The sequence below is a fragment of the Lupinus angustifolius genome, chromosome LG17 (assembly GCF_001865875.1).
Source record: "Lupinus angustifolius cultivar Tanjil chromosome LG17, LupAngTanjil_v1.0, whole genome shotgun sequence".
Taxonomy (NCBI): domain Eukaryota; kingdom Viridiplantae; phylum Streptophyta; class Magnoliopsida; order Fabales; family Fabaceae; genus Lupinus; species Lupinus angustifolius.
In genome coordinates this window covers 3,742,277-3,768,458 of record NC_032025.1, presented here as the reverse complement: position 1 = coordinate 3,768,458, position 26,182 = coordinate 3,742,277, and the positions used below count along the sequence as shown (strand labels likewise).

Below are 26,182 nucleotides of genomic sequence, written 5' to 3'. Positions count from 1 at the left end.
ATAGTAACCTCTAATCTCTATTACAAATTGCAATAAATTAATAAATAAATGTTCAATTATGGCTGCTATCAAGTACGAAGCTATGTAACCCTAATCCGGTAGTACAAATGTACAATACATATAAAAATATACTTTTAAATAAAAAAGGTAAAATAAGATTTTAATTTGGTATATTAATAAATTTAAATGATATGATGATTTATTACTAAATTAATAATATAAATGCAATCAGTTGACTCTTAAATAAGCATAAAAATATGTCCAGTGATATGATGTCTCAAATGATATCTGAAACCATGTCTTGAATCAATAATATTGAAGTAAAAATAATAAAAAATAAACATTTAATTTTTTTTAATTAACTTACATATTTTCGTTAGTGCATGACATGATTTAGGATATTGTTGGAGATAATAGATCCTTATCCTAAAAATCTATACATAACCATTTGTATTACTTTTTAAAGAGAGTCAATAATAATTAAAAACAAATAATAATAATAATACAATGATAATATATAAAACTTATCCATATATTTTTTACTAAAATAATAAATTTTAGAAAAAATCTGTCTTTCTACTATAGGCATTGCCAACCAATAAGAAATATATATAAACCCTTCCTTAAACCCTTTCTCTCCACAATTCTTGCTTTCTCCACAAACAAACGTTATTTCGCTTTTGATATTCATAACAATGATGATGTTAAGCCGCAGTGTTAACGCCAAGGTATCCAACACTTCAATAATGATGGTGGCTACCCGTTTCTTCTTCACCGTGGAGGCTGGAGACACGGTGGTATTTGCTGCAGCGAAGGGTGGTTTATGTTTTGGTGCTCCAAACAAGTTGGGTCATTGGGTTAGAGCCCCTACTACAGTTCATGGTGTTAGTGTTGTAAGAAATGGAAGCACTTTGGCTATGTCAGAGAAAGAGAATAAGAATGATGATGTTGGTTCATCTTTTGAGAGTGTTGGTGGGAACAAAGAGGAGAATAAGGTTGTGAGTTATTGGGGTGTTCAACCACCTAAGGTTACAAAACCTGATGGCACAGAATGGAAGTGGAAATGTTTCAGGGTATATCTTTGTGTGTTTTATGTGTTTATGTTATGATATCTTCTAATTATTGTCTTCAGTGTTTTTGCACAATGGACAGGTTTGGTTGATTAATGAGAAAGTAGGTTCCATTTGTTAATCAAACCAATGGTCCATTACATATATGAAATTGTTCATCCAAAAATGGTATGTTTATTTTTCATGTATTATATGCATGTGAACTTTTATTAAAAAATAATAATAACTGTTTTGGTTTTTATGATGATTAATTTTGGAGACATGGGTATTTTTTAATTAGTATTTATAATGTTTGTGTTGTTTTGAAGCCATGGGAGAGTTACAAGGCAGATCTTTCCATTGATCTGAAGAAGCACCATGCGCCTGTGACTTTTCTTGACAAGATGGCTTATTGGACTGTCAAGGTTCTTAGATACCCCACTGATATCTTTTTCCAGGTTGGTTTTCATTTAAATCTTTTAAGTTACTTCATTTTTTTGGGTTTCTTTTTGCTTTGCCATAAAATCAAATCATCCATGATTCATGTGATGTCTGGTTGGTATATCAGTGAGAGTGGGGATTAGCTATCCTCATTCAATTAAAAAATGACACATCAAAATTATAAAAATAAGAATTATTACTTTTACACTTTTCAATAAAAATTTATTGATTTGGGACAGAGAGACACTATTATTTTAGGACAGAAAATCTTCATCCATATATCATTATATGATTTGGTTAGCAAATGAAACGATATATTGCTTTATAAATTCCTTATGTGATTTACCACAAGATGATGCTTGCTGGAGTGTTTTTAATTATTTGTTTACTTGCTATGCTACCCTTCCTATAGTACAATATTTTGTACTAAGGATTAAAGAAACATCCTTAGGTGATTTAGAATACTAAGTAGTATTAAAAAATAATAAAAACAATCAAATAAGGGCAAGTGATGACTGTTTTGTAGCAGACACTCAATACTATATAAGAATGTATTAGGAATTCTTCAAATAAAACGACTGTCAGGTAAATATCAATAAATTTAACTTTTTTTATCATTTTAAAACTTAAAACATTGTCTGAACTGATGATCTACATGAGGAATTTACACAAACCCTTTCATTCCGAATGCTTCACCATGTCTTGTTATTCTGAGTTATTGATAAGTAAAACATCAACAACCAAGAAATTAGTCATTAAATATCTGTTTAGCATCTCATGAAAAATGAAACTGAAGTAAACTTAATATAATTAGCTATATGAAAGTCCATTTAACACCCTCAACTTTGAAGGATGCCTCATTCTCATTATAGTATTTGCTCACCGGTGATTTTGTATACATAGTATGATATGATATTAAGTTGAAAGTTTTTCTTATCATATATTGTATGCAAATGTAACAGAGAAGATATGGATGCCGAGCAATGATGCTTGAGACTGTAGCAGCTGTTCCTGGCATGGTAGGAGGCATGTTACTCCACTTCAAATCGCTGAGACGATTTGAGCAAAGTGGTGGTTGGATCAAGGCTCTGCTAGAAGAAGCAGAGAATGAACGCATGCACCTAATGACTTTCATGGAAGTGGCCAAGCCAAAGTGGTATGAGCGTGCTCTAGTCATATCAGTCCAAGGAGTTTTCTTCAATGCATACTTTTTGGGATATTTGCTCTCACCAAAGTTTGCACACCGAATGGTTGGGTACCTTGAGGAGGAAGCAATACATTCCTACACTGAATTCCTCAAGGAGCTTGACAAGGGCACCATAGAAAATGTACCAGCTCCAGCCATTGCTATTGATTATTGGCAGCTGCCACCAAACTCAACTTTGAGGGATGTTGTCATGGTTGTGAGAGCTGACGAAGCACATCACCGCGACGTTAATCACTTCGCATCGGTAATTAGCTTATCTACCCTTCTTATCCCAACAAGATTTCTGATGTTTTCTTAACAGCTTTATATATCCATTAGCCTGATATAGTTATTAAACAAAATTAAATGGTGTTTTTTGTTTCTGTGGTTGATCTGATATTACTATGACATTGAAGAATAGTGATGGTATTCTAATGTATTGAACTTCAGGACATACACTATCAAGGACGCGAGCTAAGAGAGGCTGCTGCTCCAATTGGTTATCACTAGAGTCCAGTTATTTTGGCCTATATTGGTGTTGGAGTGTGAAGATTCAAGACAGTTTCAAGACATTTGGCTATGTAGAATAAATAAAATTGTTGATGACAATAGTATGATATTTTGATTACGTCTAACAAGGTCAATGTAAATACTGGGGAGTCCTTATTTGTTAAAAGTCTACTAGAGCATTTGTAATTCTATATTTACTCTTTCGAGCACTTGTAATTCTATCTCAATAGACTTGCATGCTATTTTTTCCTTCATAATTCAATCCCTTTTGGTCATAGCTTCTTTTGGTTTCATATATTTAGACTTGTACATCATCAGACATGTACAACTATTTCATTTTCAAGTGGAATTGGATTTCACTATTTGGACATAAATAAGCACAAAGATGGGGAGAGATAGAACCTACTTGTTTCAGTCAGAAAAGTTGAAGATTTTCTGCTGATACATGTTAATGCGGAGGGGTTTTCAGTGAAGATCTTTAGTTTTTTTATGAGAGCTCCCATGGGTTCCCACGAATATTTTAGAACGAATACTGATAATAATCCATACCCAGTTGAAAGTTGAAAATGTCATCTGAAAAAAGTAGATCATGGATGTTTAATCTGGGGCTCTTCTAGGTACCATCCAGCATTTCTGTATTCACAAAGAACAATGTACTTTCTTTTTCTTTTCCCTTTAACTCACCTCAGGCTTCGTTTAATACATGATATAGCCATTGCTTACTTTGAACTCAACTTAACATGAAGAAAGATTGAAGTTATATTAAGCACTGGCATACAGTTTTAATGAGTTGAATAGATTGTTTTCAATTTTGAAAACAAAAACTGAATACAGTCTCCACTTTATTATATCAATGAAAATGATGAAACAAAATTTGAAGATGTTCACTTATACCTATCAGGATTAGACTATCGATGTGGAGTTCTCTTAAGAGCTTGAGGTTTTCCACATTGGGTCTGCTATGAATTTTCACGAATGTTATACAGATGAGGTGAAAACACTAGTAATAATGAATAATACTCAGTTAGAAGTTGGTTCTATTGAAAAGAAATCAATGACTCTTACTCTTCGTGCCATTCAGCATTTCTGTTTTGACAAAGAGCATGATGCTGCAAGGTACAACTATCTTTTTTTCTTATTCTTTTCCTTCTGTTGTCCCCTTCTAAGTCATTGTAGGCATTGTTTAATTCATGCTAGCCATTTCTTATTATGAATTCAATTTTACATGAAATAAATTTAGGTTGTACTAATTAGCCATGGGAAAAAAAATCCAGGTTCTACAGCAATTGAAAGGCATCACTCCATTAGTCCATTAAAAGATAGTCATGAGCTATTTTATTCAGGACATACTGTTTTTCACTCTCATTCCTCTTCCACAGTCCCTTCTGTTTTTATTGTTTAAAGTCCAACCATGTTTAAATGCAAAGAGGGAGAAGGAAATAACATTTAGGCTTACATGCATGATTTTTCTACAGTACTTGAGAATTTGAGGCTTCATGTGAGTTTTGAGCAGTTATATGATCACCGAATTCTCACAACCTCATACTGATGGGAAATTCTGAGAGGGGATTCCTTTGAAACAGGTCTGTTCTCCGACCAAAGCTCCAAGTTAACAGTGCCAAAATCCCAGTGAACAAGACACTTAAATACCTCTGCAACATTAAATCGATTGACCAGAGCCAAGCCAAGACATTTATCAATGAGCCTCCACTCACCTGAGATGAAATTACAGTATGACATTTATCAAGAACTATTTTCTGCAGACACGTCAAATGTTTGACTCCAGAGTCAGAAAATTGACATGAAAATTAACTTTCCACAGGAAAATAGTTTAACAAAAAACTTAACTTCTAACACAGTATAATAACATTGGCTTTCAAAACGAATACTGGAATTATCTTTTCTTTCTTTTGTGGGGGAGAGTAGGGAAAGATGGTGTGTAGAGGAAAATATAATCACCAACTGCTTTAAGTACAGTGAGGTGAGTCTATGTTTTGCCAAGTTCTTTCGCCCCCTCCTATCAAGTTCCCCCCTTTGTTACTAGACTAAGCTTCATTCATTCTTTAGCTATGCTTAATCATTTATTCAACCCACTAGAAGTTCTGACATTTCTTATGAAAAGTAATTAATAAGGCAGGGTATAAAATGATCATTACCATTAGGAATAAGATTTCCTTCAAAGAATTGCTCCCCATCTTCAGGGAGGACTTCGTGAATAGATCCATCAACTGAAGTGAACGAGATAAAAGACTCTGTGGGGTGCAAAAGACTGAATGTTGGGTGAACTCTTAAGCATACCAACCTGCAAAAGATATAAGGGAGCATAGAAGAAATGAGGGCATCTGAATATGCAAGTGTCAAAACGTTTTCAATTGAGGAAATAACAAACTACAAGGCTTTGATATCAATTACTGATGTCACAATGAAAAAATATTTAACTGGGTTCATAAGTGTCTCAACTTTCCATTAGAATCTTCATGCACAATATACTAACTGTAAAAGAGATGTGCCTTCTTAACTCGTATACTCAACCGATGGGGGACTTTAACACTCAACAGACCCCTTCACAATCAGAAATGGAGAGTGAAATTGGCAGGATTAACATCTATGCTCCGTGATGACCTAACATCAGAAAGGCTTTGGTATCATATTATGGAGCAATTAGGTCTATCTCCCACCCCAAAAGGTAATTCGTTGAGGAGGGTTGGTCAAGTTACTATAAATGGTTTTTTACTCAGACTTGACAACGTGAGATTTTAACACTTAACAGTAACAATAAAAAAAGTGACACAGGCCAAATGCAATCTTCTAGTTGAGTCTAGTCAATCTCAGTACAAAGTTTGGATAATTGGTGTGTATGATTAATTGTGAGTGGGTTATATATCAGAAGAAATGGTTTTATTTATTTATTTTTAATAAAATTATTTGTGGGAAAATGGCTACCCAAAACTAATTTTGAAAGCTTAAGCTGTTTGGATAGGAATATCAAGTAAAATAACTTGAGCATGAAAGTATAAAAAAGCAAATAGATTTAATATATATATGTGTGTATTTAAATCTGTGTGTGATCGACCAAATTATAAAATCAGTCTAACTGAAAAAATAAATGTTACCACTTCCAGAATTAAATTTGGAATCAAAACTAATTCTGGTTTTGCCAGCCAAACATCTCAAATATGTCCAAAAGCATGTTTCCAAGTGCAAATGTGTAATGGAACGGGGCACCTAAACAAGCCACATCCCCCCAATTAAGCAAAGTTTTTACTACAGTCTTCTCTATGGGCTAGCAACTCATGAAAAGGCCATTGCTATAGGTTGAGAAGTGCCAGAAACTTCATTGACCATGGCTTCCAGGAAACCATAGAGTTGGGGATGCCCCAATGATGACAATAAACCCATATATTTAATATAATGATATAGAGATCTAATGCTAGTATTGATAGTATATAAGAGAAGCTTCAGATAAAACCTTGAGAACCCTCCCGAACCAGCTCCGACGCTGCGGGCTATTATGCTAGAGTCTATCTGAAAGACATTGGCGGTGTTCTTTGGAAAATAGATCTGCCGCTGAAGAACCAGTCCTCCACCAATATCACCCTCTAATACCACAGATTCCTCCTCACCTGCATGCTCAAGTTCTACACTGCAAGGAAAGCAATTGCCAGAGAAGACAAGTTGAATACCAAAAAGAAAGAGAGGGTCCACAGGGCAGAGAATGCAAAAATAGTGTGTGAGGAGGGGAAGCTATATATGAGGATTACAGTAGTCTTTAGTGGCTCTCTAACAATAATATTTTCTCAATAAGGCATGAAGTAAAAGAGAAACTTACTCTACAACAGAGTATTCTTCAGAACATCCAGCAGAACGATACTCAATACTGCTATACTCCTCATACCCATTGATCTCAATCCTGCTATGTAGCCATTGTGTTCCTAAAAAATAGATTGTTTAAAATCATGAATAATACAATTTACTATATACAACAACAACCAAGCCTTAGTCCCACTAGGTGGGGTCGGTTACATGGGTCGAACGACACCATAGTGCTCTATTATATGTCATGTCCATTGACAAAACATATTATGTAAACAATACAGAACATTTCATCCATGTAACAATATCTTTTTCTGACAACTAGATGGATCTACCGGAAAACAGAAAGAGGATACAGGTCACACAGGGTAAAAGGAATTCTACAATTATTGTAATGAAACTCCCAGATGAAGTCAGAGCATACTATAGACTAGTTCCTTCTAGCTGAGAAAGGAAAGAAATTTTCTGAATTCTTAACTGCAGAATGGTGCCAAAAACATGTTTAATAAAAAAATAGCAATTTCAGAAAGTAAATCCACAGGCTACTTGCACTTTCCAAACATTAAAAATAAAATCCTCAAAAGGAAATTTTTAATAAATTGCTAATGGACAATCAATTTTACCTGAAGGAATGTGCATCATGGATATGATTCTACCCCCAATCCACGGAACAACTTTAAGTACCCACTCACTATTTTTCAGTTCAATAGGAGTTCTTGAAAGCTCTGCTCCCTTAGGTCCAGAAACCTCTTCCACATCTGGAATTTGAACTGTGTTTTCTGCAAAACATTCAGGTAGCACACCTTGATATAGAATTTGCATTATATGATACTTTTTTGGGGATAGAAAAACAAATATTATTGGAGAAGAGAAGATTACAAAAAAAGAGGACTAGCATCGTCACAAACAAAAAACGACAATTGCATAATATTTCTAGCATTCTAAATATACTTGCATGCACGCCATAATTGTGCAATATAATATGCAGAATACTACCTGTGTTTATCCTCCACTCTGCTCATGGAGAGGGGATGGGAGGACTAAAAAAACTATACCACATAAATAGTAATCCAAATTAGTAAACACTATTACAAGGTAAAATATAGCATCAGAAGAGAAAAGGATGGTCAAGAAGATAGGAATTTTGGCATAATATCAGCAAAAACGCCACTAAGAAAACATTTATAAACCAAACAATTAAAAGATTTCAACAAGCAGATACCTAAACGTTTCTTGTATTGCTTCTCACTAGTAAATACCAGCTTCGACACCTCCTCTTCTGAAGGCAAAATTACTTGCAGAGCTTCTCCATCCATTCCACGCGTATCAAGCTGTTTACAAAAAATAATTATTAAATATTAAGATTAAGTGCCCAACAGAATATAAATTAATAAATAAATCAAGCAAGACAAACACAATTTTTGACATTTTCTATCTATATGGGAATTTCATATTCTTCATACTTTCTTCTCACAAAGAAACCACATACCTTTGCACCCCCACCTAACAATAATTGAATATGAAGGTGGCGTTTAGGTCTTTCCCATGATCCTTCAGTTTTGCTTACACTCACAGTAACAACTGATGATTGAAGTTCAGCCACATAATGTGTTAATAAATATTTGCCTTTAGTAAATTCATATCCATCACCATCATCCTCAAATAGAAAACCTTCAGCTTTCCCTGTCAACGATTAGACCTTATAATTAGAGCCTCCAAAAGATGCTAATCTGAAGAGCAGAGACTCTATTGAAAGTCAGTACAAGGATACCAATGGAAATTTGAATGCAAGAACTTACCGTGTTCATCTAATGCAACAAGAAGCGTCAAGTCATCTGATGGATTAGCTTCTCCAACATGCTGAAGAGGAAGGCCCAGTGGAATAATTGAGCCACCTTTTAAGAATAAAGCTGGCAAATCCTGTCATGCCCGATATAGAACGAAAATATATATAAGAACTGAAAATCATTTCTTTTGGAGAAAGGTTAAAAAAAATTAACATTGCTAATAAATAAAATGGAAGCAAAATGAGCTGGAAAAAACTTACAGGATGCGCATCATCAAAATCAAAACTCAACCATATACCCTTAGGCAAAGTACAGTCCAACTTATCCAAGCCCTGGTAGCGTAAGGTGCTGGTCAATAAGTGGCATAAAGCTTTGCGTCAAACTTCAATCATGATTAAACATGAGAGATGTGATCCAAAAAACATCACCAAGTACAACATTGCTAATGAATAAGAGGAACCATCAGTTTTGCATTTTTAATGTTTGCATCTATAATGCAAAATGGACTATCTAATAAGGTGGAATAAACTCAAATGGACAAAAACTACACCTGCACACACATGTGCACGAAAATAGATTAGCCTGGATTTATTTTAAATTCACTTAAACTTTGCTACTCTTGCATTGCATAATATCCTTTGATTTATGATAGAGCATTATGGCATTGTTCAATTCCTATAGCCTACCCTAACTAGTAGGATAAAGGCTTGGTTTTTGTTGTTGTTGTTGTTGTATATATGTACATATATATTATCAATGAACTTATCTTTTTCTATTTATGAAGGATGAACATTATATGGTCGAACAAGGAATCTTGAATTTAGTTTTACACTGAAAATAGGGGTTTAATATCATTCCCCCTTTCTCGATGACTACAGCTTTAATTAAATTTGTTGCTATCATGCATAGTAGAGTAAGGAAGTGGAAGAACCTTGCATACACTAAAACTGGGCCAAGCAAAAATGAATTTTCAAGTTTCCTAAGGGTAGGATCTTTGGGATCTGCAAAAGCAAGAATGAAAATTCAGGATGCATATGAAGAAAGCTCAAATATCATTAGCAACCCAAAGGTATTATAAGTAGTCAACAGAATGAGAACCCACCAGCAAAGAAAGTGGGGGTAGCCACTGGAGTGCCCCTTGTATGAGCAAAATAAAAAAGTGTGTAGATAAGTGGGATAAGACGGTAGCGTCTCTTCAATGCCAATCGGCAAACTTCTTCACACTAACAATTAAAGCACAAGCGATGCATAGTTTTCAGCATAAATGTAAACTGAAATTACATAACACCACTCTATTAAGTGAGAAACAAATAATTAAAACAACAATAAGACATGTCCTTTCATTCATAAACTTGTCCCCAGGCCCCAGCCTTCATCTGGCAGCCACTAAAAGCATTAAAGTATTTTCTAATGAAGAAACATATCAACCACTAAAAGCATTAACTCAATTTTGTTAACTTGATGTCAAGCTAAAGATGAAACTCAATATAGACTTCATATTTTTTATAAATGAAAAGCAAGTTTAACGTGGAATTTATATAATGTCCAACTTCAACATATGACAAGTTGGAAGCCACAGGAATGATTGGTTTAGATAGTCAAGGAAGAACCAACCTCTTCCCCGAAAGACCAAGGTTCATGGTCACTGGTACTCTTTTCAGAATGCCCTCGGCAAAATGGAAATAAGGAACCAATGCCCATCCACCTTCCAAAAAGCCTAGGTGATGCATTTCCAGCAAATCCGCCAATATCAGGACCTGAAAGTGGCTGACCACTGAGTCCCTGTAAACAAGGAATGCAAATTATGAGCAAATCTAGAAAATATAATGTACATGAATATTTAAGTTTTATATTTTGAAATTCCCTACTGGATTATGATAAGATAATAATATATAAATTCTTCTGGAACTGAACCAAGCATTCAACCATACGAGGAAAGAAAATCTGTTTCCCAGTTTAGAGAAGTTTTTTAAAAAAGAAAAGAGATGTAGTTCTCACTGTCTAAAGGAAACTTAGAAAAAAAGATCCATTGGCTAATTGCATCACAAATAATAAAGCACAACCACAACCCAAAGAACTATTAGAAAGTATATGAAGCTGCTACCTGCAATCATACTGTCTTACGAGAGTACAATGGTGCACATCTTAAAGATATCATTTATCTTTTGGGAAACTAATGTTTCTATAAGTTAAGCTAATAAGAACTGATTGACCCAACAACTTATAATCAATTTGGCATGCAGCATGTGTCCAGTATACCTGACAAATACACTAAAAAGTGCATAATGCAAAATGCCATGAGGAATGGAGCTATGAAGACTTATACTCAAGGGAAGTAACATCAATATTCCTAAGATCCTTACCATCTGAAGTACCATGGAGATACTCATATGAAGATGCTCCCAGGTTGAAAGGTTATCTCCGGTCCAAGTTGCAGCATACCTTTGGCTGCCAACAAATCCAGCTCTGGTGAGAACAAATGGGCGCTTTTTCTCATTAGCCAGTTTCATGCCTTCATAGGTTGACCTTGCCATCAGTAGACCATATACCTGTAGCAAATAGTCATAACAATTAATACAAGTTCAGAGTAAGTTATAATATCAGCAAAGGCATCAAAACAGCAAGTACAAATTCATAACTATCAGAATCAAGATGCAGGAAGGTATTCCATTATATATGATCAAATTGCACCACTCAGGACTCATGAGCATTGTCCACTAGTTTATTGTGAAACGACATGTCTCCAAAAATATGATTTTAAAGAGTATTACATTATGATAGAAGGAATGACTCTGACAACCTCCAAGTTCCTTATCCCCCCTATGAACATTGCTCTCTGGCATTGTTTTTGTTACAACCTGGAAAAGCAAAAGGTAAGGAAAGTGGAAATGGTACACATCAAGAACCACAGATCACAAAATTTGGATAGAATCTGTTTCTTACTTAACAAAACATATGAATGGGATTTGAATTACCTTAAAGACAGCTGGTTCATTCATATCATTCCAAATACCATCAACACCATTGGAAATGAACTCTTTAACTAAATTTGCCCACCATTCCCGAACTTTTGACTGTGTATAGTCAGGAAAGACACAAGGCCCAGGCCACACGTCCCCTGAAAATGGATACATGTGCTTAATGCATCACAAAAAGGAAATAAGAAGAAGTAGACATGAAGTAATTTACAAAGAAAAACTACCAACAAAAGGTGCTCCATCTGCCTTTTGGACCCAAACATCATTCTTAAAGCCACTATCACATACAAAATAACCCTCTTCCAGCTTTATCCCAGGGTCGAGCATCCAAATAGCTTTAAAACCATTGTGATGGAGATCCTTTACTAAAGACTTCGGATCTGAGAAATGCTCCTGAAGAATATTAAAACATTTACTTTTATATGTGTGTCTTTAAAGATCTGATGCAAATATCAGCAGACTACATGTACTTATCACTAAATCGGTTAATGTGTGTCTTTAAAGATCTGATGCATATATCAAAAGTACAGTGCTACAAATTACTGTTTTTTTCTCTGGGAAAAGAGCATACCTTGTCAAAGGTAAAGCAACGAAAACCATCCATGTAGTCAATATCCATCCATATCACATCACAAGGTATGTGCTTCTCTCGGAATGTTCTTGCAACCTGCAAATTTTAATTTTTAACAAATCTGGAAAATATGATATATATGCATTTCAAAAAGTAACAGACAACTGAGATTATACAAAACTACAGAGCTGTTAGCTATGCAGAATTCATGAATTCCTAGGTATTTTGATCCATGACATAAACATATAAGATATATGGTATGTGACAGATCAGAATTTATGAAATACGTGTTTAGACTTTAGTATGGGAATGTAAATTTGTTAAACATTCCAAGGATAGTGTGGTGACGATTTTTTGTAGCACATACAAATCTTACACATTCGAATATAACTTATAAATGTTTTAAACTGTATTTATAACTCGACATTCCCAGGCATCCTGGATTCCCATGTCCCTTGGAAGTATTTATTGGGCAACACCAAGCATAGGCATGCTATATTCACATTCAAAAATCTCATATATCTTACACAGGCACAGCAAAGGGGGGGGATAACAATGGCAGTTAAAACATGGAACACATGCCAATATTCAGCGTATACACTATACAGTTCAAATTTCCAAAGGTAAGCATGACATTTGTTCAAAAGTTGGTACTTCAAAGCAATTCCCCACAACAGACATCACTATTGAGAATTTGAGAGACATGGAAAGAGGAGCCCCAAGTACCTCCAGAACTCTCTGATCAGATAAGTAGCTCCAACGGCATTGTTGATAGCCTAATGACCATTTTGGGGGCATAAACACAGTTCCTGATGAAAAACATATTTAAGGAACTATCATTCAGCACCAAAATAAATTAATCAATTACACTCTGGAAACTGTTTTATAGTATCCTGTTCACATTGAAATATGTACTCAGGGCTTTAATTTAAAGGAGTCTCTTCTTGAACATCTTACACAAAGGTTATAGTTAAGCAATTCTAATAAGTACAGAAAACTACACATTGCACGCTTTCTGGACTTGAAGATTGTAAACAAACAAGCATAATACTGTCAATAATGTCTTTACTAGTTTAATAAAAACACACTTCGCGTATTAAAAATGTTTATGCACACCTATCACATATTAATATATGTCACATGCCAGTACTGCTTTCACATGGTTCAACTATGGATACTAGGTTCTACAATTGATATGGATACACTCCATAAGCTATAAAAATAGCTCAGTTTTCCCTAACAAAAAATTTGCACAAAATCTTATGTGAAGCCCCTCGACAAGGATGAAGTGCAATGTTTGTAATGGGAGCCAAAAACTAATAAGTTAACTTCTTAGAAAATTACCAATCGCTTTTGATAGAGATATCAAGACTGCCGTGGGTGAAGCAAAAGGACCAAATGTGATGACAGGATAAGAAGATGGAGCAATGAATTGTATTGTGGATTCTTTCCTCAAATCAATCTGCTTGTCAATGGAGCAAATGATCATCAAATAGATCGGTGTAAAACCATGAATGTCTCTTCGAGATTAACCTCAACAAATGACACAAAATCAAAATGTTACATCACCTCACAGCGCCTCGTAGTGTCAGCAAGAATTCCTAGTGCCTCGCCATTTGGAAGAACAGCTAAAACCCATGGATGTGATTGGTACAAGGAGGTGGTTCCTGGACCATAGCCCCACGCATCTGTGTTCCAAGTGAAAACCTGCAAATGAAATTTAACTGATGAGTAACTTGTTACAAGTAAATATATTTTGAAAATATACATTCCATTCAATTAACTTACTCTTTTACCCGTCCTCTCAAGTTGTCCACTAACTTCTCCAGTTCCATAGAAGGATGTACCTATTGGCAGCTGGTTGAGAAACAAATTCAATCAATTTCTGAAGGCCAGGAAACTGGTATGAGTAAAAGAATCCTACTAACCAGTGCCCCTAGAGATAAAGAAAAGACAATTTTTTATAGGAAAGCTAAATACAGGACTTCATAGTATATTAAATACATTATTTTCCAAAAAAACTTTGGTTAGCATGAAAAAAGCAAATTAGACCAAGAAAACGATCAAAGGGTCTACTGTCAGAAACAAATAAAGTAACTGACCTCAAGTTTGACAACCTGCTGGTCTAGAAGGCACTGAAAAGTAGGGGTATATGAAGGAACCTTGTCACTAGTGATGGGAGTGTCTCTACTCCTGCTATTTACAAATGAAATACTGGGATACGCTGTGTGCCTATCATTTCCAGAACAATCAAATCGAAAGACTCCATCTTCCAAAATAGGCTCAAAAATCATATTCCCAGAACCGGCGTTGCTACCACTAGTAACTGTCTTACCTTCATGATCAGCCATAGTACGAGATATAAGTTTTTTTCTGCCAAATTGAACAAAGTGAAAGGTATTTAAGTTTTAAATTCAGTTGCTGTCAAATCTAGTGCGAAATACCATTACTTGTGAAATTCACTTTGAGAGAAGGAGCCTTGTCCATTTAAAACAAACAGGGCACCCAAGTGTACATGAGTCTCACAAGGCAAACAATCTTACCATTATGCCGAGGCTCACCCTCTAGTTCAACGAAAGCAAAGCCAAAAACAAAAACAAAAACAAAAAATGCAATGATCATGAACAGAGTTTCAGTGCGGTATCATGAATTTCGGAAGAAAAAACAGTTAGGTCTCATTCAATCGATTGGAGATCAAATAACATGGGTAAATAAGCTACTCCAACTTCCACTACCCAAACTCTGAAATAAAATAGAATCAACAGACAGTAGCATGGTTGTTGAGGTGAAGATTTACTAAGATCAAGTAATGGCCAAATGCACTTCCATTGTTGGCATCGAATAATGAAGAATCTAACCTGAGAGAAGGGAATAACTTATTCCGATGAAGAAGATGAGGTTGGTAACGTGTGGACACGAACAGTGACGGAATCGCATCAATTATGGTGATGCTATTACTGCAACTGTAACTGCTCCTCAACACTACTACTGCTTTATTCATTGTAGATTATATTTATATAATTATTTATTTATTTTCTATTATTGGGGTTAATAAAATATTGAATTATTGAAAGGAGAGGAAATTGAGTAGGTCATCGTACAGCTTTTATTGGAACTACATTGTTATCTTATTATTATTGTTGAAAGTTAGAAAAATATCCTGTCAAAAATACAATAAGAAGATATTTTGTAACAAAAACAATCTAGCTCGCATCATATGAAATTACAATACAAACTTTTGTACACTTAGGAGAAGGTACTCAATGAATAATAATTTTACTTTAATCGATGGGACCATTCTTTGCTTTTAGGAAATATACACCTCCGAAAAACGGTTTTTCCCCGAAAGAATTGCAATGACAACTAACCAAACATACACAAGCACAATAACGAATTATTCATATACTTGATCTTGTTTACATGTATTTATATAAATTAGCTGTTTTTTTTTACATACAGATATTGAAAAAGTATTTTAACATGATTATACTTGTTGGGTTTTTATAAAAGAAAAACCTCAGGCTTATAAAATTACCAAAATAATTATGAATACTTTGAATCTTTACCAAAAACTAAAAACAGCTTTTGAAGTTGAGAGACAATTCAAAATACAGGATTTTAAAAACTTACTTCCTCCGTATGAAAAGCATTCATGGCTGGATTTGAACTCAAACAAAGCATGTGTAGAGGATGCATATTATCAAACGCACAACGTTCATTACATTAATAATAGTACATGATTGTTTCCAACATATTAATGTAGTAGTAAGACATCTCCATACACAAACAACGCATGTACAGCAATAAGTTGCTTATTTAAATTCTTCATCTGTTCACACAAACATAGATCCAAACATAAACCAAAATCCCAGGAGTGCAATTAACTTTCAGAGGTGTAAGGTGTGTCACTCGCTGATAAGTCTTGCTGTTTAAGTAGCTTCATCTCCTCGTACGCCCATTCAAGTCCAGGGCAGTAATGAAGTGGAGGGTTGAATCTGCTATCATTAATATCAGGTGGCAAGAATGCTCCATTCTCTACCAAGAATTTCACAACATCCCTCCTCCTTTCTTTAGCTGCAATATGGAGTGGTGTCCCTGGTTTAAGAGAAGAACATGGAATTTATAATTTTGAAAGTACATGGACATAGTAATATAAAAGTCGACAGATGAAGGTTAAATAAATAACTTACAGCCACAAGCACCCTTGGTTCTGGCATCAATGTTGGCACCTCGCTCAAGCAGTTCATCCATCACTTCAAGGTGCCCACCTTCAGCTGCAAGGTGGAGAGGGGTCACCCCTTTTGATTTAGGACCCCATGCAGTCACATTGACATCCATGCCTTGGTCAAGAAGCTTCTTTACCTGTTCAGAAATAGTATAAGTAGATGAAAGGGTGCAGCATAAATTGAAAAAAACGGAAATCATTTTGCTCAGACATGATTCGATAACAATATGAATTCTTAAAGGAACATAAAACAAATTATCCAGCAAGGACAAAGTTTTGAAATGACAGGACAATATCACTACCAAAGCAACATAAGTATATAAGCAAAATACATAATCACATGACCAGTTGAACAACATCTACAAGAAACAAGGCAAAGCAAGCTTCTATTTAACCTCACTTCTGCATTGGGTTCATCCACATTTTTCGAGAAACAGAGCACCTAAATTTTACATATGTCAACACGTACTGTATTTCTTAGACTTGTATTATACAATAAAAATTTGAGAACTTCACTAGACACCTTGAACTCACATTTATAAACCACAAAAAGCTATTCGTAATCATTTCTGTCCATATTATCACGTGTACCACCCAGCGAAAAATATTTCCCATTTACATTCTGAAAATTGATTGAAGGTTAAAAGAGCAATTAAAAAGTATCATCATTAATAACAATTGATAAAGGTGTTAAGCAGTTAGAAAAGATAAGACCACTAATCACACAAAGCCCTCAGATGTATCAGGGTTTGTGTGTGACTACTATTTGTAACCTTCATTGGCCATAGATGTAACAATGTTAGTTATACCAAAAGAACAGTTCCAAATCATGATCTGCATGCCAGTGTGGTGACGACCACAACTGCAACACCCTCTATAATTGCAATGTGATCCCCATTCACAGTGATAAGGCCACATCAGACACTGATATTCTATATACTTTCTGTGAATCTACATTTCAATTAGTTTATAAATTTTGAATTTATATCAACATAACTGTGTCCTGGATCTATATCAATACCCATGCTTCCTAGAGCCACCCTAACCAATTCAAATAAAATCCACCATAAAATAATTTGGAACCCCAAATCTTGTAAACTCATACTGCTAAATTAATACAGCTAACTTTTTAAAAATTCCTTCTTAATTTGGAAACTCAAATCATGTAAAATAAATTTTATTTTCTCTGATTTCATCATACCCAGCATTGAATTATACATATTATACATAAAATTTTACATCGGTGTAAAGAGAATCATAGAACTTACCAATTTGAGATCACCTTTACGAGCGTAAACATGAAGTGGGGTCCAACCTCTATCATCGGTACCCACACCGGGTCTCAACATACGCCTTCTTGAAGGACTCCTTCTGAACAAAACTGGCTCTGCCTTTAGCATCGTTCTCTTTCACCACAGAACTAGGGTTTGTAGAATCCTTCAAATTATTATATGAAATGTAGAATTAACCACCAAATGAATAATGAAGGGGGTTTTCCAATTTTACATATGAATCAAATCTGAGAGGGAAAGTAATCGTTTTTTTTTGTGTAGAAAATTGAATAAAAGGATTATCACGGGAAGAAGGAGAAAAGGGAATTAACGAGAGGGAAGGGAGTGATGAGCAACGCAATAAGGAGCAAAGGGATTCAAGCCAGGACCAAAGACACGAAGGTTCTGAGCGATAAAAAAGGAGTTCATGAAGGGAGAGGAATTGATTATCATAATTGATTTTGAAACGATGAGAAGATAAACAGAGATAAAGATGAATCAGATGAAACCTTGTTTGATTAAGATGAGAAAGATTGAAGAGAACATTGAGAAGATAGGGAAATCGAGAAACCCTAGCAGAGCGAGAAAGAGAGACACGCGCAATCGAAGGAATCCCGTAACGTTTCTTCCTCGCACTTCCCTCGCTAAATCAGTATAAATACTAGGGTTTGCGGATTAAGAAGGACTAAAATATCATCCAAAAATTATAAATAATATTTTGATTATTAGATGATATTCTAACCAACATGTAAGACCTAATTAAATTTAGATCATCCAAAATATCAAATATTCAATTTATAAATTTATGTTAATGATATTTATTGGAATTGACAACCATAAATTTAAAAGAAATTAATTACTTATTCAAAAATTCTTTTTGGAATATACTTATAAGTAGAATGAGAAAATATTATTGGTTATGAAAAAAAATTACATTCATACATCTAATCTAAATGTTATATATCAAAAAGGCCTTCGTGTAATGGTCAAGACTTCATTAGATCCTCAATGACGATGATTCAATTCTTGGGATCGACACTTACTATTAGGGATAGTCACAAATTCTAAAAGTGATTAGTTCCTTACCGTGAGGAATCTCTTGGAAGTACCCAAAAAAATCTAAATATTATATGTGGTAATAATTCAGTTTGACCCGTTTTTTATTTTCATTTTACATGATTCAAATTATAAAGTTTATGTGTAATTGTGTAAGATGGAATTACATAATAAAAATTAAATTGTAAAGTTTATGGGTCAAAAAATGTATTACATAATTATTAATAATATAACATATCTGTAATATTTATGTACTTTTAATATAAAGATTTATACATAATTAATATATTATATATTATTAATTTGTATTAATTTATTGAAGAGTCAATAAAATTGAAAATAAATAATAGACAATAGTCCAACATTGTATAAAATTTATATTGTTAATATATACGTTTTTTTCTCATGTAACTAGCAAGTTACCCGTGCATCAGCACAGGGCAATACTTATTTGCTGCAAGATTAATAACACATATTACATATACATTTATATGGTTAAGAAACACATGTTATCCGTGCATTCGTATTGTTAATAACACACATGTGACTCATACATTCGCATGACTAAAAACACACATGTTATTTGTACATTCACACTACTAAAAAATACATGTTACTCATGCATTCACATAGTTAAAATACACATATTACTCATACATTTACATTATTAAGAATACACATCTTACCAATATATTTGTATGTTCAAGCACATAAAAAAAATGACAATTTTTAATTTGAATTTTCTAATGGAAATAGCAAATTGAAAGTCTGAAACACGATACCATATTATTTTTATTAAAATAAATATTTTAAAATTTATAAAAAATTAAATGATTTTTTCAATTTGAAATACGATTTTTTTAATGAAAAAATGGAAATCAAATCGTTATACTATATGAGTTTTTTTATTATGAATATATTTAAAAGTTATAAAAAACTTTAATTTGGAATTTGATTTTTTTTAATTATAATAGAAAAAAATTAAAATTCAAAGAATCTGAAATATTAAAATTCAGTGGGAAAAGTGTCACAAAACTTTGACGAGGTGAAAAATACAATTATTCTTAGATTAATGGTAAACATTAAATAATATACGTATATTAATGTAAATAAATAGTTTGGATGTGAAAAATGGTTTCAATCTCATACAATGTTCACTGTCTATTGCATTTTAACATAACAAAAACCAAACGTTAAATTATTAACATATAAAATATATAAAAAGTAAGGATAATGTGGGAAGTAAGTGACATCTGACATGAAGGGGAAAATGTGAGGAGGAAGTGACATATGACATGAATGAGTTTTTTTTTAATTAATAACATAGAACATTTTAGGAGAGGAAAATGTGAGGAGGATGTCACACGTGACATGAAGGTGAAGAGAATGTGACATGTGCCACGAATGAGTTTTTTATTATATTATTAATTTTATTATATTATTAATAGATAGATAAATAGATAGATAGAATAGATATAAGAAATTTGATTTTTTTTCATGTTTTACACTACTAAAGTTAAAAAACATAATTCATATATTAGTCATTTATTCAACCAAAGTCTAATAATTCATTAGATTTCATAGAATAAATGACTGTCATAACTTATTAAGTTTATTGGAAAGTAATATATAATTTTGCACAAATCATTTTCATCAACAAAAAACTATCAATTCTAAACCTAAATAAACGGCCAATTATTTTTTTTATCTTATCTTAAATTTATAAAAGTAAAATAATATTTTGATTTCATCTCACCAGCTTTATGATCACCCATAATAAAAAAGAGGGTAATATTTACTAATATTGTAAACATTTATAAATAATGTATTATTCACCATTCTTTTATATTGTTTTATTTAAAGATTAAATAGTTATTAAAAATGAATGATAAAAAAAAACTGTATATCTTTTTATCATAAAAAGAATAATTCTTTACAAAACTGAAACATTTACACGGACAAATTAAAAAACATTTAATCAAACGAAGGGGCATAACCGTAAAACCATTGACCGACATTGGCGCTTCTTAGAAAGCGATAGTGTATTACTCTATTACTCAACAATTCCAAATCAGAAAGAAAAAAAAGTTTTTTTTGTTCGAACACGTTTTGCACTCAAAAACCCTAATCCCAAATCCGCTCTCGATTCAAACGACGTCGTAGTATCAAAATGTTCAGTGGTGGAGGTGACGACGGCCTCGCGGCACGCCTCGGCATTGTGCCGCCGTCGCTGCTGAATCATACAACGCCGTCGTTGATCTCGCCGGAGATATCGACGTCTCTAGCTTCGAGGGAGGAGAGGGGTCCGTCTCAACCGCAGTGGAGCCAACAAGAGACGATGGAGTTCATAGCGATTCGAGCGGAGCTAGAGAGAGATTTCACTGCGTCGAAGAGGACCAAGACGCTTTGGGAAGTAGTGAGTTCGAAGATGAGAGAGAGAGGGTTCAGGAGGAGCCCTGAGCAGTGCAAATGCAAGTGGAAGAACCTTGTTAATCGCTATAAGGTATTTGTTGGATTTCATTTCGTGATGATTTCTGCATTTTCTATTGCTGTTTACTGTTGTAGAAGAGGTAAAACAAATTTGTTATTTCAATAAAGGTTATACCTTTTTTATTGGGTTGATGTCAGCATGAACATAGCTATAAGATTTGTCTTGGTTTGAAATTTGGGTGTAAAGAACCGTGAATAGATATAGTTGATTAATTTGTACTTATGATTGAATCCGTAGTTGATATTTTGTTTGGAAGCAGAACTACAGGTAAGAGCACATTCTTATTGCATCATTTATGTTGGTATTCATTATGGTGTTTTTTAAGCAAATGGCTGTGATATGATTATGAGTGAGGCTATTGACAGTCCAATTTGCATATCTACATTTCTAAGTCATTTATCATGATTTGGTTTATTTATTTATTTTTGTAAAATTGTGATTTTGTTAAGGAGTGTGATTTCAACAATTAGAAGTGCTAATCGATAATGCTAACTGACTTGAACTCTGAACCATTAAATTGCATAATGTTCATTTATATGGAAATTTATGTGATGGATTGATTTGGTTTTGGGGTGTGCTTGATAGGGTTTAGCTCTGCTTTTCCACTCTTATTACAAGCATATAGCTTTATCTCTGCTTAACTCACCCTAAAATTGTTTTAGACTAGTTTAAAGATGAAGTTGTAGATCTCTAGTTTTCTATATCTACTCTTTCTTTCTCAAAATGTTTATATTAATATTCCCTGTATGCATGAATTTTCTGTTACTTGGGAATGCAGAAAAAAGAATATCTTAAAATGGGTAGCGTTTACTTCCTCTACTCGGTAAAATTATATGGTAATATTATGCAGGGAAAAGAGACATCTGATCCAGAGCATGGCAGGCATTGCCCATTTTTTGAAGAATTGCATGCAATATTTACCCAAAGAGCACATAACATGCAACGGTTGCTTCTAGAATCCGAGACTCGCTCAACTCAGCCAAAGAAAGTGGTGAAAAGAGTAAGTGGAGATCGGTCCTCTGAGGAATTCTCAGAAGATGATGATGAGGTGGCAGAGAATAGTGACGATGAGAAACCTGCTAGAAGCAATACGCGCAAAAGGAAAGTCGACAAAGTTGCAATGGAGAAGTATTCAAAGGCAAACAATCCATCAAATTCCCTCAATAATACTACCACTAGTGTTCAGGAAATGCTCAAGGAATTTTTCCAGCACCAGCTAAGGATGGAGATGCAATGGAGGGAGATGATGGAAAGGCGTGCCCATGAAAGGGAACTGTTTGAACAGGAATGGAGGCAGTCCATGGAGAAGCTTGAGAGGGAGAGATTGATGATTGAACATGCATGGAGGGAGAGGGAAGAACAGAGGCGAATAAGAGAAGAGAGTCGGGCAGAGAGAAGGGATGCTTTGTTGACAACCCTTCTGAACAAACTCATTCATGAATCTAACTAAACAAGGCAAAGACTTGAGGTTCTTTGAAGCTAATTCTTGTTGTTTCCACGTAATATATGATTTTAAGTTACAGAAATGAACCAAATTTTATAGTAGCTTTTGATTACAGTGAATTTCGGGAAGGAAAATTTGGTGGATGGAGAGGATATGAATATTATAGGAGTATATGAACTTTTTGTTTTGAAAATAGTTACAGAAAGAGATACTTTTGTTGGCATCAAGTTCAGGGAGGGACATGTTACTACAGCTGAAAAGAAGTATGGGTTTTAGGTTCTGTACGATATTTATTGTTTCTTCTGTACACACAGATATTTGCATTTTCCCTTATTATAAATACATGAACTCGATATGCTTGAGATGAAATTTTATACAGAATGATGGTAGAATGGTAAATTTCTTTTTGCCTTTTATTGTTACCTAAACATGCTCGATAACTTTGTACACGTTATATATGATGGCTCTAGTTTTTGCTTCTTTTATTTGATGAAGAGAAAGTTCCTTAAAGTACTCTCATTCAAGAAAGAGTTCTCAAATAAAAAATTGAGAATTATACATCTTAAGAGTAAGTTTGAATGACAAAATGCAAGTAACATACAATCTATTGAAGTGTTTTTAATCATAGTATAACCAAGCATATATAAGGATGTGGCTCATTTGAATTGTGGGATGTCTAAAGTTCGCACTTATCATCCATACTACATGATGACAATCATTCATTTTCGAGATATTCCTAAGTTTTAGTGAAATTACATAAATCACCCCTCATTTTTCTACACCTGTACAAATCTTCCCTAGTTTTTACACAAACTTCTCCTAGTTTTTATACTTTCATTACAGAGATATTGACTCATATATTATTTGGATTTGTCTATCCACAATATATCATGTTTTGTTTAACTTAATTGCATTTATCACATTTTTTGTTTAAAATATTACACTTAATTCTTATGCGGGGTAATATGTGTAATGAAAGTATAAAAATTAGTGAAGGTTTATGTAGGTGTAAAAAAGTGAGAGATAAGTTGTATAATTTCACTAAAACTCATAGAGTGTCAATGTAATTTACTCGTAATTTTTCAATCAACGATGATAAATATGTGCTTTATTAAAATCTAAAGCGCATCCCACACTTTATTGAAGTTAAACCCTTAACAAAAATTCATCTCATCATACTTTTCTGTAGTTTAACAAAACTAAATTATATTCATAAAAACTTAGTTTTGCACATAGTTTCCAAACGCACACTAGATGACAAATGTTTATGAACAGGAATGAAGAAGAGAACGTTTTAGTTTTGCCAACGTTAAATAAAATTCCTTAACATCAATTACCATTAAATTTTAGGTTGGAACAAAATTAATTTTAAAGCAACTTATTATGGCTGCCATTATTCCAACAATAACATCCATAGGGAGTTTTCACTTTTCCATGATAGATGCTGTTAGAAACTAGAAACCACTAAACAATTAATTGGAAATAACATAACGGTATCAAATATCATAACCCTTCATATGATGCACCATCTTCATCATCACACAAAAAAAAAACCCAACAATATATAAATGCTCAAACAAGCATGGTAATAAGAAATAAGATTGCATATTTTAGTTTTGACCATTTTTAATAAAAAACTTAGGAAAAATTGAAAAAATGGGGTTATGGTTCTATGTTGTAGCATCTATTTGTGTATATATTTTTCTTCAAGCCATTGCCAATATCATCCACAACAAAAGATTACCACCAAGCCCTCCTACTATACCCATGTTAGGTAACATTTTATGGCTCCTAAAGTCATCAAAAAACTTTGCTGACCTAGAACCTACCCTACGTTCTTTGCGTTCCAAATATGGTAACATTGTTACCCTTCACATTGGTTCTAAACCTTCCATTTTCATAACATCACATGAAGCTGCTCATAGAGCTCTTGTTAAAAATGGAACAACCTTTGCTAGTAGACCCATGTCTCTAAAAACTACCCTAGTATTTTTCCCTAACCAACACACTGTTAGTACTTCACCATATGGTCCAATTTGGAGAATGTTACGTCAAAATTTTATGCATGTGATTCAACCTTCTAGGCTAAGTTCATATTCTCATTGTCGTAAGTTAGCATTAACCATATTCAAGAAAAGTGTCTTAGTTGAAATTGGATTAGGTAATAAGGCTATATCAGTTAATGAACATTTTAATTACACAATGTATGTTTTACTATCTTACATGTGTTTTGGAGAGAAATTTGATGAGGTTACTGTTAAGAATATTCAAAGGGTACAACATAATTTAGTGAACAATTTCATTAGATTCAATGTGCTGAATTTCCTACCATTTTTGACTAAGATTGTATTTAGAAAACTATGGAGAGAGTTACTAGAAATTCGTCAAAATCAAGTGAATGTCCTTCTCCCTATCATAAAATCACGGCAAGAGAAAATGATGAGAAGAAAAGTTGATGATCATAGAAATGAAGTTGATGGTGATGAACATGTTTTTGAGGCTTATGTTGATACCATTGTTGATATGAAACTCCCTGATAGTGGAAAAAAACTAGAAGATGAAGAGTTGGTGAGTTTGTGTTCTGAGTTTATGTTAGGTGGCACAGACACAACAGCTACAACATGGTTATGGGCCATGGCAAATTTAGTGAAGCACCAACACATACAAGAGAAACTGTTTGATGAAATTAAGGAAGTTGTGAAACATGGTGAAGACATTGAAGAAGAACATTTGAAAAGGATGCCATATTTGAAAGCTGTGGTGTTAGAAACCTTTAGGAGACACCCACCTGGTCATTTTATATTGCCTAGGGCAGTAATACAAGACACTATTATGGATGGTTATGAGATACCCAAAAATGCAATGGTGAATTTCCTTGTGGCTGAAATGGGGTGGGACCCAAAAGTGTGGGAAGATCCAATGGAGTTTAGGCCTGAAAGGTTTTTGAGTGAAAAAAATGATGCTAAGTTTGATATCAAAGGGTTTAATGAGATTAAGATGATGCCATTTGGTGCAGGGAGAAGAGTTTGTCCTGCAATTAGTATGGCACTACTTCATCTTGAGTATTTTATAGCTAATTTGGTAAGAGATTTTAAATGGACACTTAAAGATGGGTGTGAAGTTGATTTGACTGAAAAGCAAGCCTTTACTATTGTGATGAAGAATCCATTGAAGCCATGTGTAACTCCAAGAACATTCACTTAAAAATTTCTTTACAATTTTCTGGTTTAGGATTATAGGATACACCCTCCTTAATTCCTATTGAGTAATTATTCATTTGTTAAATTTGTTGTAACAACACAATTGAATGAGAAAACAATAAGCAATTACATGTGCACTTTTTTATGGGTATACATCATC

The 26,182-nt window shown here is 33.8% G+C and overlaps 5 protein-coding genes and 1 long non-coding RNA gene across 6 annotated transcripts; 3 read left to right on the top strand and 3 right to left on the bottom strand.

Annotated features, from left to right (window-relative positions):
* LOC109331437 (ubiquinol oxidase 1, mitochondrial-like) lies at positions 641–3,446 on the top strand. The gene is made up of 4 exons (XM_019565930.1): positions 641–1,073; positions 1,379–1,507; positions 2,453–2,941; positions 3,127–3,446. The coding sequence occupies exons 1-4, from the start codon at positions 696–698 to the stop codon at positions 3,184–3,186; spliced, it is 1,056 nt and encodes a 351-aa protein (XP_019421475.1). The 5' UTR covers positions 641–695; the 3' UTR covers positions 3,187–3,446.
* LOC109331438 lies at positions 3,049–3,411 on the bottom strand. The gene is made up of 2 exons (XR_002105788.1): positions 3,330–3,411; positions 3,049–3,253 (listed from the first exon to the last, which is right to left on the bottom strand). It is a non-coding gene; the product is annotated as an uncharacterized LOC109331438 (long non-coding RNA).
* Positions 4,499–15,372, bottom strand: LOC109331436 (alpha-glucosidase 2-like). The gene is made up of 23 exons (XM_019565929.1): positions 15,194–15,372; positions 14,438–14,708; positions 14,124–14,192; positions 13,905–14,042; positions 13,680–13,797; positions 13,062–13,144; positions 12,336–12,431; positions 11,989–12,157; positions 11,762–11,904; positions 11,558–11,644; positions 11,150–11,335; positions 10,401–10,568; positions 9,889–10,009; positions 9,718–9,787; positions 9,047–9,134; positions 8,799–8,919; positions 8,489–8,682; positions 8,222–8,330; positions 7,623–7,778; positions 7,016–7,118; positions 6,656–6,829; positions 5,343–5,488; positions 4,499–4,901 (listed from the first exon to the last, which is right to left on the bottom strand). Exons 1-23 carry the CDS (start codon positions 15,334–15,336, stop codon positions 4,708–4,710), a joined length of 3,147 nt encoding a protein of 1,048 aa, XP_019421474.1. The 5' UTR covers positions 15,337–15,372; the 3' UTR covers positions 4,499–4,707.
* Positions 16,018–18,475, bottom strand: LOC109331886 (26S proteasome non-ATPase regulatory subunit 10-like). Its single transcript, XM_019566655.1, has 3 exons — positions 17,829–18,475; positions 16,526–16,697; positions 16,018–16,430 (listed from the first exon to the last, which is right to left on the bottom strand). The coding sequence occupies exons 1-3, from the start codon at positions 17,958–17,960 to the stop codon at positions 16,216–16,218; spliced, it is 519 nt and encodes a 172-aa protein (XP_019422200.1). The 5' UTR covers positions 17,961–18,475; the 3' UTR covers positions 16,018–16,215.
* On the top strand, positions 20,946–23,238 carry LOC109330481 (trihelix transcription factor GT-3b-like). The gene is made up of 2 exons (XM_019564673.1): positions 20,946–21,390; positions 22,229–23,238. The coding sequence occupies exons 1-2, from the start codon at positions 21,058–21,060 to the stop codon at positions 22,826–22,828; spliced, it is 933 nt and encodes a 310-aa protein (XP_019420218.1). The 5' UTR covers positions 20,946–21,057; the 3' UTR covers positions 22,829–23,238.
* LOC109330768 (cytochrome P450 89A2-like) lies at positions 24,389–26,059 on the top strand. Its single transcript, XM_019565048.1, has one exon. The coding sequence runs from the start codon at positions 24,479–24,481 to the stop codon at positions 26,024–26,026; it is 1,548 nt and encodes a 515-aa protein (XP_019420593.1). The 5' UTR covers positions 24,389–24,478; the 3' UTR covers positions 26,027–26,059.

What these genes read in the sequence shown, in the direction of transcription:
- LOC109330481 (XM_019564673.1), top strand. Translation starts at nt 21,058, where the DNA reads ATGTTCAGTGGTGGAGGTGACGACGGCCTCGCGGCACGCCTCGGCATT. An exon ending in ACCTTGTTAATCGCTATAAG is followed by an intron (nt 21,391 to 22,228) that starts GTATTTGTTGGA and finishes AATATTATGCAG; the next exon opens with GGAAAAGAGACATCTGATCC.
- LOC109331886 (XM_019566655.1), bottom strand. Translation starts at nt 17,960, where the DNA reads ATGCTAAAGGCAGAGCCAGTTTTGTTCAGAAGGAGTCCTTCAAGAAGG. An exon ending in GTAAAGGTGATCTCAAATTG is followed by an intron (nt 16,698 to 17,828) that starts GTAAGTTCTATG and finishes ATTTCTGAACAG; the next exon opens with GTAAAGAAGCTTCTTGACCA. An exon ending in AACCAAGGGTGCTTGTGGCT is followed by an intron (nt 16,431 to 16,525) that starts GTAAGTTATTTA and finishes CTCTTAAACCAG; the next exon opens with GGACACCACTCCATATTGCA.
- LOC109330768 (XM_019565048.1), top strand. Translation starts at nt 24,479, where the DNA reads ATGGGGTTATGGTTCTATGTTGTAGCATCTATTTGTGTATATATTTTT.
- LOC109331437 (XM_019565930.1), top strand. Translation starts at nt 696, where the DNA reads ATGATGATGTTAAGCCGCAGTGTTAACGCCAAGGTATCCAACACTTCA. An exon ending in GGAAGTGGAAATGTTTCAGG is followed by an intron (nt 1,074 to 1,378) that starts GTATATCTTTGT and finishes GTTGTTTTGAAG; the next exon opens with CCATGGGAGAGTTACAAGGC. An exon ending in CCACTGATATCTTTTTCCAG is followed by an intron (nt 1,508 to 2,452) that starts GTTGGTTTTCAT and finishes CAAATGTAACAG; the next exon opens with AGAAGATATGGATGCCGAGC.
- LOC109331436 (XM_019565929.1), bottom strand. Translation starts at nt 15,336, where the DNA reads ATGAATAAAGCAGTAGTAGTGTTGAGGAGCAGTTACAGTTGCAGTAAT. An exon ending in TCTCCATGGTACTTCAGATG is followed by an intron (nt 10,569 to 11,149) that starts GTAAGGATCTTA and finishes CCTTGTTTACAG; the next exon opens with GGACTCAGTGGTCAGCCACT. An exon ending in TGTTAGGTGGGGGTGCAAAG is followed by an intron (nt 8,331 to 8,488) that starts GTATGTGGTTTC and finishes TTTTGTAAACAG; the next exon opens with CTTGATACGCGTGGAATGGA.